Source organism: Stigmatopora nigra, chromosome 12, assembly GCF_051989575.1.
Source record: "Stigmatopora nigra isolate UIUO_SnigA chromosome 12, RoL_Snig_1.1, whole genome shotgun sequence".
In the NCBI taxonomy this organism is placed as follows: Eukaryota; Metazoa; Chordata; class Actinopteri; order Syngnathiformes; family Syngnathidae; genus Stigmatopora; species Stigmatopora nigra.
The window spans coordinates 11,488,446-11,501,852 of record NC_135519.1 but is presented as its reverse complement, the minus strand read 5'-3'; the positions used below and the strand labels follow the sequence as shown (position 1 = coordinate 11,501,852).

Genomic DNA, 13,407 nt, shown 5'->3' with positions numbered 1-13,407 from the left:
GATTAGAAAGGTGCAAGGCGCATTGATATGGGAGCAGGCGGACCCCCGGCTTGAACTCCATAAGTCTATTTTGGTGTCTCCTCGGGTAGGTTGGCGTGACTTTTTATTTTATTCTTTTCAAAGCGGCCAGATATTGATTATTTCGGAGAGAGGTGGGGGGAAAAAATGACAAATGGCAGCGGAGAATGACACGGTCAGCAGGTTCTATTAGAGAAATGATAGTGTTGCCGGCGCTTGGTTAAAAGCTCCAGTTTAGATACTTTATAGGTTTACATCCATCACGCTCTAATGACCTGTTTGATGAAAAACACGCGCTTGGCTGACAACGGCCGCGTGCAGCCAACTTTGCGCTGTAATTGCCCCCCATATTAAATATAGATTTTTGTTTTGATATCTTGTGAGAATTCCTTTGGTGGGTGATGGGGGAAAATGGGGGGGAAAGCTTGGGAATGAGAAAAATAAGGGAGTATGATGTTCAGATGGTGGAAATAAAAGAGTTGGGAATTTCAGTGTAGAGCAGAAAGTACTAATATTAAATTATGGAAGGTAGATGCAAAAAGTGTATTGACTACTCCCTGTTTGATAAGGTGAAAAATGGTAAAATTTTATTGAAAAGTCAGGTTTTTTTGTATAAAATTGCAAGTTGAGTTGTGAAAGTTTTTGGTAGTTTTTTTCCAATTGCCATTATTTCTATCCGTTCATTTTTAAGCTAAATTTATCTATTTAAACTCTTCAATAGCAATGCTAAAATACTTTCTATTCAAAATTAATTCAATACCACATAATTCAACATATTACTTACCTTACTAGGCATTAAAAAAATACAAGGTACATAGGTATAGTTTTTAAAAACAGGTAAATGTTTCTCTATACTTCAGAATCCCCAAAACTGCTAGAAGAAGAAAATTCCCAATGAAAGTCACCAATGAATTGTTCTTTTCCCAACATCTAATATCGATCTGTTATTTTCACAAGTTCATCACTTGAGAGACAAACGGCACGCTTTGTCTTTGCGCCCCTCGCCGACGCGAGTAAAGTTGACAAAAATGGCCACTTGCACAGTGGTCGCCGCCATATATCGATCGGAGAAGGCGAGGCGCCCCTTTTGTCCTTCTTGCACTTTTAACTGGGCTTCTGCTGTCGGGACGAGCCATTAAACCCGCCAAGGCCAAGCAGAGATTGCTTCGATTTAAGTATTGCATTTAACTTGTAAAGGAATTGGTGGCCCTCCGCTGACCCGCCGCGCTTTAATTGGGATTTTGCGGCTATCGATCGCCGAGTGGCCGAGCGGATCTTGAATTACGGCCCGATTAGCTTTTACCTCGCCACCTCGCGCCGACCGGTCGAAGGAGTTCAATCTCTCGTAGGGCCGGGAGAGCTTCTGTTCGATTGCGAGGAAATCGCCTCGCTTCCTGGCCACACCAAAAACGTGGATTGAAGAGGCAAAATGTGTATGGAAAGGACCGTTTGGAAATATCTTTCATAGACAATTGTGCAATGGCTCGATTTATTTTTTTACCACACAGAATTGATGAGTTGATCGTTATCTCATTATCTGCCACCAGAAATGAAGAAAAATGACTCAAATCTCGTCCTTTATTTACAGATAGAAATAATCAAGTGGCTTGATTTAAAGGGTGGTATCTTACCGTATTTCCGAACTATAAGTCGCATTAGGAAATTGACTAATACCGATAAAAAATGTATTTAAAAATGCTATCCCCAGAAATGAGACTTACACTCCAGTGCAACTTACAAAAAATTCCCATTTCTTTTGCGTATTCTCCAGCTAGGGCATTTTATACTTCAATAATCCGAAAATACGATATTTCAATTGGAAGGTCAGTATCTTACCATATTTCCGGACTATAAGTCGCATTAGGAAATTGACTAACACCGATATTTTTTTTTATTTTTTATATGCTATCCCTAAAAAGGAGACTTACACTCCAGTGCGACTTCAAAAAAAATTTCATTTATTTTTGTGTATTCTCCAGCTAGGGCGTCTTATACTCAGGTAATCCGAAAATGACGATATTTCAATTGAATTCAGACTTCCTAAGAACTTTGCGACGCTTACCGACTCCTGCCGACATTAGAAAAGTCGTAACCCAAACGAGAGCGAAATCTGGCCACGTAACAAACGGTCCAGCGTCATAGCACGCCATCAATAAAGCAATTTGCGATGTCATAACACGGCCACGCTTCCCCGTGCCAACCTTCCCCAAACTTTTCCCACTGCAAATGTAGTGGCTGCCCCGCCATTAGAGGCGCGCCTTGTGAATTTAATGGATTCTGTACAAATAATATTCCGCCGTAATGGAAAAGGTTGGAGTCGCTGAAGACAGATGAAGCCATAAAAACGTATAATTGAGAATCAAAGACCGATAAATTTTAAACTGCGAGCCGTTCTCTCTTTTTAGATGATGATCTATGTGGTGGCGGCGGCGGGAAAATGAAAGAGATTATGGGAGGAAATTATAACAATAAATTTTCTAAACATACACCTTGATTATGCTTCGATTTTTTTCTGGGAGGGGCTGATGGCTGGCTGGCAAAATGGCACCATAAAACAGCCCTGCGTGCTCTTTTGCCTGCAGAGCGTCGGCATGCCTTGGGGGTGCAATGAACCCCCCCTTAAACGAGGGAAATGAATTGTGTAATTTATTGCAAACGTGCACACGGTGAGATTAGATCAGCATATCCCATCAGAGGAACAACAATCAATCAGCTTCTAGTTAACAGCTTGAAACACATAAACCAGGGCACCTAATGGCTTTCCAATTTAACAGATTGATAGACTTATCCGCTCCTAAGGGATGAATTAAGAAAATCGAGTACTCTCACGCAAGTAATGGCACTTTTGACAGGAGCTTTTCACAGTTACTATCTTTTTGGGCTTTGTTCAACCATGAGGCTAATTTAAAAAAATAAAAAAATGAACCAGTTGGCTAGGTTTTTCTCGCTCGATGTATTTTTTCTTTTTTTTTAATAGATGTCTTTCGCTGAAGAGCTGATTTGTGATTCAGATGAGAAGTGCTAGAAGTGTGTCACATGTGCAGCGAGAATGGCTTGGTTTTAATGACCTGATTATCGCGGGTCATTTGGAAAGTGCCAAATCAAGGGAGCTATTGAAAGCCACTTAAAAATATCAAAATGTGGCCCAGCACAGACATTCAACCGGAAAGCCCAGTTAGGTGAAAAAGACACCCCCAAAAAAAAAAAGGAATGTGTTTGTTTAATATTGCTCAAAACACACCATTGATTGAAAATGGGATTACCAACAAACTTTTAGAAATTATGTTTTTCAATTCCCTTTTTTTAGAGAAATTTTCATAGACTAAATAAATCTTTTATTTGTCTTAGTTATACATGAAACTTGAGTTATTATATGACCTTTTGTAAGTCAAGGGTGTCCAAATAATAACTAATTTATTTGTAACTTGGTCAAAGCAGTTTAAAATGATTCAAATTTTTTGGGAAGAAAAAACCCCAACAAAAACTCTATCAAATCTATCAAATTTTTAAAAAAATACTCTACTTAAAATACTTAAAAAATCAACATCCAGCAAGTAAAACTGCTCATTATTGAGCTAAAAATTTAGATTTTTTTTTTAAAAAGAGTCTTCTTCAGGGCAATCTTGGCCCAAAATTTGAAAAAATCTCCCCAAACTGCTTTCTTAATAAATCAAACACGGCAAGCCGAACAGTGACAATTCTATCTTCCTCACATCTTATTGCGCTAAAAGCCCGAGGCTACGCGGTAAAATTAACCATTCAATAGCAATAAATAACATAGCCTGACTCAAGGGGACTTGACATCAGTCTAGCGTGCTCATCACAGCCACACATATAAATAATAGCCTCAAATAGCCAATGTAACTCCAGGGGTTCGCGAACAAATGTTTTATGAGCATGCTTTCTACATTTTGCACATCTATTCTCACAACAAACAACAGCAAAATTGTGCTGTTGATATTTTCTTTCCCATCAATGCATCTCATTTCACATTGGAAATGGTCTCGTATTAGTCCCAAAGCAACATTGATTATTTGTAAAAACATAAGTGCAAATCAAATCAACGGCGCCGTTCGATGGTACGAGGCTAGCTACCCCGACGTGCACGAGAAATGTGAGCGCTTATTGACCAATTGACTGGACGTGAAGAAGGGACATTCCTCTTCTCGCGGCGTAAAGACCTCCAACGTGAAGCTAGAAATCACCACGTGCCTTTAGCGTCCAACTAATATCCAACTCAATCAGCAGTCAAGCGACCGACCCACCAAACGGCCGAGGGAAGTCTTCCGTCAGCTCCGCTGTACATATTTGGCTTTTCAATTTTATTTTTGTTAGGGGAGAAACGGGCAATACTGGCCTCGGCGTGCCCCCTGACGCCATTAGAAAGCCTTCTGTCGGGGGGTTATTTATGAAAAACTATTTTCCGCATACTTAGACTGGCTGCTTATTTCGTTGTTTGACCCGCTGTAGGTCTATTTGGCCGCTAAAGATGTATTCTCGGTGTCCACGGCTTGGCCTTTGCAATTGAGCCAAGATTGAATAGCGGTCGGTATCCGTGGTTTTTATTGCCCAAGAAGAGGTGTGTGGAAAGACTAGTAAAAAGGGTTTTCAGGATGATGAAGACGCCCGTAGGATGAGGACTTGGAACTGAACTCTGGCTGGGAATGAGTCAGAAAATTGGTGTGTAGATCCGATGGACTGGCGACCAATCTTATAGGTCTGTATCTTATAGTGATGTGCTGAAGATAATGTGCAAAAAAACAGGATTGGAAGCATGTAAATCTGGTCAGAACTGCTGAATCTAAATTGAATTTGGGCATCTGAAAATGTAGAAATGGAGCTGCCATGTGGTTTAGGGGTTCACTCGCCTTACTTTTATATAGTTATATATATAGCATATAGTATATATAAAGTATGTAGTGCTATATACAGTATATATAAAGTAGGTAGTGCTATATATAGTATATATAAAGTATGTAGTGCTATATATAGTATATATACTATACACTATATATAGTATATATATACTATATATAGTATATAGTATATATATAAGACAGTTTTGTTGAGGGCTTGTACAAAGAGGCTAATAAAGTGCGGCGTGGCCAGGCAGGTTTGTCACTGTCACAGGTAAATGATGTAATTAATGAGTGTGTAGCGTTTTGGACGGCCAGCACGCCGTTCACTTTTTAACACTTCTCCAGTTGACTGGGTTCGCCGTGGCCCAGCTGGACACGGCCGGCGGCTCCATGCTCAGAGGTCAAGGGTCAGTCAGTCAAGCCTCCCGTTATGGCCCAAGTGGCTCCCATCATCATCATCATCATCATCTGGCTAACGATGCCTGCAGGAAGGCTCAGTTCGCAGCCTGGAATTGTGGCATCTATAGTTTGGGCATCTATGGCCGCCAATGGCAGCCAATGAGTTAAACGAAGGCTTTTGTCCTGTCAGTTTTAATATCGCCGACTTTATATGTGCTTGACGCGATCCATACGGCGAGCGGCGGCCATTCCCGAGCCGAGCGCCGTGGGTGCTTCAAGGACACGGGGCCATTTTTGTTTCATGATGTTGATGCATTGGTAATATTACTGTTGGGGGCTGGGGGGGCTCGAGAAATCATTCCCGCTTTAGATTGCCTTTGATCGATAATCTCAGGAGCACCAAGGCCTCATTAATCTCAAACTTTAACTCGCATACGCGCCATTGTGGATTTTTGTTCAATACGCTCAAAATCTTTGCGTGCTAATTACGAGCATTCATCTCTTATGATAAGAACGAAGTAAGGAGATGGTTGAATTTGATTGGAATGCTGTTTTTTAGCTCAAATGTTAAATTGGATCATCTTTTTGTTTGGAAAAGACAATAAACTGGACTGAATGATCAATTTAATGCCAATAGCCGGTCCATTATACTTTTTAATGAATTAATACAAGATCTGATGCGGTATTGAACAAAAAGGTTGGTGCAAACCAATTGCAAAAGTGCTTTAAAAATATACTCGACTCTGTAACATTTGTGGATAACAATCCCACGGGCCGAACCAGACGGCATAACCGGCCGCTTCTGGCCCTAGATCTTTACGTTTAAAACCCACACCCTTTATTATCATCAGTTCGATGGATTCATCCATTACGGCCACGTTGAGGTGCGAGTTAAACGCTGATATTAGAGCAAGCGTGCGTTCAGACGCATCCGTCAGGACAATGAAATACGGTCACGCCGTGACAAACGCCAGTTGGGGGCGGGGCCGCTTTGGCCAGAAACCACGGCACTTTTGCGGCCGTACAAATGACGTCTGACCGTCATAACTCACCGGCGGACACTTCATTTCCAGCCGCCGAGCGGTCAATAGCCACGATGCCATCTTCTTTATTTGTGGCCGCCGCTTTCGGTTGCAGGCACGGCAAATAAATACTCCCAAAATGCCACCTGGCTAAAAAATATTGGCCATGTTTTAATTTACCTTTTTGCCATGGACCTAGAAACTTGGAAACCGGATTTACTAGTTAAAGTATGTCTGGACCCCCAAAAAGTGCTAAAAAATGTTTGTAAATCTATTTTGAGAATTTATGATGACTGATAATATAATTTGCGACTGTTGGCGGTATTTTTGATCCAGTATAGGAAGTAATGGCTCCCGCTTGTGTGTGTTTATTTGTCAAGTGGTGCTTGAAAAGTGCAATAAGGCAGTCAGAGGAAGAGTTCCTGGGTGACAGCGGCTTTATCGCTCAACGCCTCATAAAATCCCATCATATCTATTCATTGCAGCCATTATCAAAAGGCTGTTTAGCACTTTTATGTCTGTGTGTTAGGCAGTCAGTCAGCGTCATTTTCCAAAAGCCACGACACTCTTCCTTTTTCCCCTCGAAAATGTGAGCTGACACCAGAAATTCAGATCAGCACATCAAAAAAATCCATTTTTGATAATCCTTGTTGTGCCTTTGACCAAATTTGCATACATTTTTAAATCTCTAAAATGATTTTTTTTTAAGAAGCAGGTTACTTCAACCATTTGAATTGTTTTCCCACTACTTATCTTTTCTTTAGGGTTTGTGTTTATTGTAAAAATAATGCAAACATTTTTATGTTTTTTAGGAAATGCACACATCACCAACTAGATCAGATGATTGACAGCATGAGGAGAAACACCACTCATAAATCGGCCCGTCTCACTCAAGTGGAACAATTCTCTTTAAGGTGGCTTTAAGGTACGTTCCCGATCAGGTCAACCCGCGGTCAATAAAACGTCCCTCCGTCCATTGAGTCGCCACATCCACCCCAAGATAAAAGTTTCCCTCTCGGCAAAGAGAGGACCCTCTTCTCCCAGACACTCAGGAAATTAATCAAGGAAATTGGGTTTTTTGCCACGCGTATATCACATCTAATCTGTCCCTTTGTTCACGTGTGGCAGACTGTGAGCCCCGCCAATCAAGGGAGACACGCTGGCTTCATGAAAAGCCACTTGTTCCCCGCATAATTGTAAAAAGACCAGGGCTGCAAAGAAAGGAAGGGCCGGGCCGTCTTTGCAGACTTAAATGGGAGGTAGACGAAAGGGGGCAGTCTTGTTTGCCCATGTAAAGTGTGATCCAGATAATAGTAGGCTCATCCCAGGCGGCAATTACATTCAGGACAAAGCGGCGAGGCGAGCCCGCGAGGAAATTAAGTGGTGCCAGGAAATAAAAGCTAGGGCTACGCTCGCACTCGGCTCTTTTTCAAACGCTCCACATGGCCACTCCCGAGAAAGAAACAGTCCCTGGTTTAATCCCTCCTTCACCTTTTCCATCCGTTCTTGCCACTCGGGTGGGATTAAAAAGCTTTTAGACGCAGATCATCTTCCGATAAGGCCCACAAAGATGACGAGGAGGCCTCTTTTCTTCAAATTTAATTCCAATTTGCGGCACAAATGAAGGGCCCGGCCCACGTCGGTGGCTGGGGGAATCGAGTGGGTTAAGAGAGAGGCCTTGGAAGCTTTTCTTTGCGGTCATTTAAATGGGGTTTGGGATTGGCGGATAACAACGCAGCCTCCTTGAAGACAGGTGTCGCCGGCGAGCCCTCAGCTTGATTTAGAGGCAGGCTTTTGTAAAATGTCAAGTTTAGGAGTAATTGTGCCAAGAAGAGCATCTTTGATTTAGTGCATCTCAATGGAACTTGTTCAACAGTCGACTCCACAAAATTTGTACTACTTTCTGATTCAATTGTGTGTTAGGAAATCGTGCCCAATGGCGTCGTTTTCATATTGGGTATTAAAAAAATGATTTTAGAAAGGGAAAAAAAAACATTTAGACATGTTTTTTTCCTCAATTTCTATACATTTTCTCACATTGGCAAATTCAGGTGGCTCGGACTTGTGCAAAAATATATATAATTCATTCATTCATTTTACAAACATCTTATCCCCAGACACAAAAAGATAGAGTAATGAAAAAGACATCTTGTAAAAATATAAGTACAAGAAAGAGGATACTGTTAACTGGTTGAAGGAGTACTGTAGAGGGAGGTTCTAACTGTACTGCGTACCGACCCTATGAACAAGTCCTGTAATTTACTATTAAAGCAAGTTCCGTCTCTTCTCGCGAACAAATCATTGTGTGAATTATTCAACAGGATTTCGCGCCTGCTGGAAACCTGTGCATAATTAAATTGCAATAAAATAAGAAAAGTGCGGACAGGCTGTTGGGAGCGGATCTTAATTGGCTTCAAAGATGTCTCCTGCTGGAATGTGAAGGGGCATGCTGGGGATGTGTGTTTTATCATTGATCAATATTGATTATGGCATTTATTTGGAATGGAGTCAACAGGGCTGGTGGCATTGAAAGTGAGGTTTTCTGGAGAAGACAGGTGCACCATCTTGTGTGCACTTGCTGTAACCACATGTTAAGAAGTCTTTACACAAATATCTTAATATTCTATAGTATATTGGATTATTGCATTATTGGATTATCCAGGTTTATATGACTGTAATGTAGTACTGCAATAGACTTGGCCTGTTTTAATGCAGTTAAGGGATCCAGTGTTCCAACTCCACTTATGTCCACTTGTCATGTTGCAGCTTGTCCTTCACCTTTGACATTTATAGGGCAATGCGATCTTCTTTTGGTTCTTCATCCCTAGCCTTAAATAATTGACGGAGATGAAACATGAATGAGTCGATGGCTTCTTGAAAGTGTTGTGCCTTTACTTGCGGCTAATTACAAGTGGTACAGGCGGAAAGTGTCTTGTGTCAGGGTAAATGTCAAATCAATGTCAATCATTACCATTAGTGCATTTGTACCCCGTTTATGATATTATAAATGGGTGAGGCAACACTTTATGGCATGTTCAACCAACTTGAGGGTCACTTCTTCCTAGAAAATAGTGTCTATGTCAAATATATTATTTTAAACCTAAAATTATTATTTTTAATTAAAAAACAACATTTTAAGGTGTAAAATGACTCAGGTTTATGTGTTTTATTATACATTGAACATGTAGTGGTGACTTTAGGAATTAAATAAATCAAATTATTAATTCATTTTATTTTATTTTTCTTATTTTATGTATACCACATTTATGTCATCATTTGTCCATTTTAACGTTTAAATGTAGGAACCTTTCTTTGCATACCATTTGTGTGGCAGTCGGGCAATTTTCAGTGATGCACAATTTGCTGAACTTTAACCCTCTCCAACCACCCGAATTGTTTACACCCCCTATGCGGGAAATTGTGCGACGATCCCGGCGTAAATCCGTCTAGACGTGCGGGGAATTTTAGGAGGATGAATCCGGGTGCAGGAGAAAAGAAAGAAACGGCCAAAAATATGCTAGTTTTTGCAAGATGTTCACGTTAACCATCGGCGTCGTGTAATCACCTGCGTTGTCGACATGGTGATGGCGATCAAAAAGGATGTTTAAGCCCATACCGATTGGACTTTTAAATCCTGGCTTGGCTTTTTCAAACCAGCAAATAAAACGGCTGTAAGTGTGTAAATGCATTTAAGATTTTGCATAGTTTAATTGATTTAATATCTGCAGATGCAGGTAAGGATATTCAGATGATTCCATCAATGCTTGATGTGACTTATTTTCATTTTTAAATGATCAGATTGATAGATGGATGCTATTTGATTGATATAGTAATTTAGAAAACATTTATAAACGATGGGATGAATAGGTACTGATGTGATTTGACAGAGACAGTCATTGGGGAAACAGTGAAATGAAGTATTTCTGCTCTTTCAAAATAAAATCTGTATTGTCGTTACAGTGTTGGCTATTTGCCGCTCCTTGCTTTCAATGGGCGAGGAAAAACAAGACACGCTGGACTTCGTGAAGGATTTCCAGGAGTATCTGAGCCAGCAGACCCAGCATGTCAACATGATCTCGGGCTCCGTCAGCGCCGTCAAGGAAGCCGATGATCTACCGGACGGTAACGTTGACGTTTGATTCCGAGTGGGATGAGTTTAACTGTAGATCTGCCCATTGGCTGATAACGCATGCCTCCATCCACAGACTGCGGTCAAAACGGGCTGGATCACCCCGCCGCAGATGTGTCCTTGGAGGACAGCTCGGGCATGTTGGCGGACGGCTTCGAGAGAACTTTTGATGGCAAACTCAAGTGCCTGTACTGCAACTACGCCACCCGAGGAACGGCCAGACTCGTCGAGCACATTCGAATGCACACAGGTAAGGCTCTCGAGTTCTTTCCTTATTTGCGAAACTTTAAAGCGCGATGGAATAATACAGCAAGGGACTTTAAAATAATAGTGAACTTGATTTCGCCATCCATAAAATGACATAAATTAGTCTAGAAAAATGATGTCACACTCAGAATTTGCAATCAAGCATCAATTCTGGTTATGATTTCACAACCAAAACAATGTATAAAAATGGTAAAAACAAATTTGTTTTCTACTTTTACAACTTTTCTAAGAGTTTGGGTTGCCAACAATGGAATGTTAGCTCAGGTGTGCACTTAGGCTTGCAAAAAGTAGTTTTTTGTCAATGCAATGGAAGAAGTGTGAGGTGTTTCCACCCACCGATTTCTATTGCCAATAGGAGAGAAACCCCACCGCTGCCACCTGTGCCCTTTCGCCTCGGCCTACGAGCGCCACTTGGAGGCCCACATGCGTTCCCACACGGGCGAAAAGCCCTACAAGTGCGAGCTGTGCCCCTTCCGCTGCAGCGACCGCAGCAACCTATCCCACCACCGGCGCCGACGCCACAAAGTGGTCCCCAAAAAGGACGCTCGTTCACTGTCCCACAAGAAGATGCTGAGCGCGCTGCAAAGAAAAGCCGCCTCGCTCAGCTATGCCAGCAATCTCCTCATCGCCCCCCACCCATCTTCCACGGCGACGCCCGGCCACGGCGAGGACCATCTGCCACGGGAGGTTTATCACCATGACGACCGGGCGGAGCCTCAATCCCTCGGACGACTTTCGGCGCTGACGGGCCAGCGTGCCAGCGTCCCTTCTCCTGGTGACGAATCGGGGGCTGACGAGAAGCCCTTCCCGATCCGGCGTCCGCTCGCCTCCTCTTCCCCACTAACTCCAGAACCCCCTCAACTGGGGAACTGCAGCCCAGTGGGAGAGGCTTGTGTTAGCACCCCGAGCGCGTCCAATAGCCAACCCGGCACGCCGGCTCAAGGCCAGCCGGCGCTTCTGCAGGACGCCGAGCGGCCGCCGCATCGCTGCCAGCATTGCGACGTCTATTTCCCCGACAACATCCTCTACACCATCCACATGGGTTGCCACGGCTACCAAAACCCCTTCCAGTGCAACATCTGCGGCCACAAATGTAGGAACAAGTACGACTTTGCCTGCCATTTTGCTCGCGGCCAGCACAAATGACAGGTTTTACTCATTTTTTTGGACTTTTAGTTATCTCCTCCCCTGGCCTTTGATGTAGCATTTAGGAAAATGTCAGCATTCCCTGATCTGGGGTCTGTTTTTTTTTTTTTTTTTTAATACCGTATTTCCTCGCATATATGCCATAATTGTCACTCAAAAAATATGATGAGTGGATTGAGGGTACAGCTTATATGAGAAAATAGGTGTCCCGTACTATCTGAAAAATGAAAGTATACAGACACGCATGTCTGCCTCATTTGGTTAAAAGAAAAAATATATATTACCATAATGCCACTCTTTCTTTGCAGTGCCTAATTTTTTTAAAAACTTTTTTGAGTGAAATAGCCAACATTGTAAAGTATCACATTCATTTTGCCAAAAATTCTCTTTCGTTAATGCTGCTATGAACAATTGTAATATATTCCTACCGTACCAGTAAATATTCAACCCAACGGTAGTATTTTTAGTGTCTGATATGGATTTATTTATTTATACTTTTTACATAGAATAATGTCGGAACCACTAGGACTAATCTTGCCTTTTAGTAACCAAACACACTATATTTTTTATTGTTGTCTAAAGTCACTTTAAGAATGGTATATTCGTAGCCTTACATAAAAGCGTGGTGAAAATAGTATTCCTCTGATCCAGGTGCTTTTTGTCTTAAATATTTAATACATATTGCAGTGTGTTAAGTAGTTGATTTGCTGTTTAATGTAAAAAAAATGAAGATGGTGATTCAGGTTGGTTACACACAGTTTTTTTGTTGTTTTAATTTAAGAGGCATTCAATAGTTCAGTAATTGTTAGGTTGTGACCTATTTTCCTTTTTGTGTGAGTGTGTGTGTGTGTGCACTTTACTGAAGTCTCACACATTATTTTGTCCAAGCCTTGGGTATTGTTGTCTGTTGCTAAGCAACACGTGTCCAATTGTCACTTGCCAGTGTGCCAAGCACCAAAACTAATGAATGATGTTTTATGTCGTCACTGAATTGTTGCTTCAGGGGTAAAATTTTATGTCAAAAGCGCTTTCATTTGCTCATTTGTTTAGCTAAAATATGAGTCAAATTGTTATATTTTAAACTGAGATAAAAGTTGGAGGAAAAACACTATTTTTCAAGTGTGGTTTTGCACTTATTGACTAAAATGCATGTTTGGGGTTTAAGGAATGGCCCTTTAAGAGATGAGTCATTTGTCAAATACATTTGAACGTAAGAAGTTCATCCTGAACTGTGTAAACTTGTGCAAGCACAATATTTTAGTTGCTTAATTTCACTCTCCAAACTTTTTATTTAAGTGAGTCATAGGTAGGTCAAAGGTCACGTTAATGATGGAACACATTTTAAGCATTTATCTTTAACGTTTTATATCCGCTATTTCTTTAAAAATACTTTTTCCTCTTTTCCCAGGACAACGGACGTCATTTTGAACCATTTTAAGTATTTAAGTCCATTTTTCCATGTCCTTTTCGTTCTCTTCTATCGACACTCAAAAGAACAAGTTTTTTTTTGTTTTTTTTTGAGGAGGGGGTGGCAGTAGTTTTCCATTTCTTTCCACCTCAGCGTTTC

The 13,407-nt window shown here is 41.4% G+C and overlaps 1 protein-coding gene across 2 annotated transcripts; it reads left to right on the top strand.

Annotated features, from left to right (window-relative positions):
* The first annotated feature begins 7,105 nt into the window (after positions 1-7,105).
* Positions 7,106-13,024, top strand: ikzf5 (IKAROS family zinc finger 5). Of its 2 annotated transcripts, none has more exons than XM_077729694.1 (4): positions 7,106-7,223; positions 10,259-10,420; positions 10,504-10,677; positions 11,050-13,024. In XM_077729694.1, exons 2-4 carry the CDS (start codon positions 10,288-10,290, stop codon positions 11,838-11,840), a joined length of 1,098 nt encoding a protein of 365 aa, XP_077585820.1. In that variant the 5' UTR covers positions 7,106-7,223; positions 10,259-10,287; the 3' UTR covers positions 11,841-13,024. The 2 variants fall into 2 exon arrangements, with proteins under 2 accessions (XP_077585820.1, XP_077585819.1); XM_077729693.1 differs by lacking the exon at positions 7,106-7,223 and adding an exon at positions 9,648-9,969.
* Positions 13,025-13,407: the final 383 nt, after the last annotated feature.

What these genes read in the sequence shown, in the direction of transcription:
- ikzf5 (XM_077729694.1), top strand. Translation starts at nt 10,288, where the DNA reads ATGGGCGAGGAAAAACAAGACACGCTGGACTTCGTGAAGGATTTCCAG. An exon ending in AGCCGATGATCTACCGGACG is followed by an intron (nt 10,421 to 10,503) that starts GTAACGTTGACG and finishes CTCCATCCACAG; the next exon opens with ACTGCGGTCAAAACGGGCTG. An exon ending in GCACATTCGAATGCACACAG is followed by an intron (nt 10,678 to 11,049) that starts GTAAGGCTCTCG and finishes TATTGCCAATAG; the next exon opens with GAGAGAAACCCCACCGCTGC.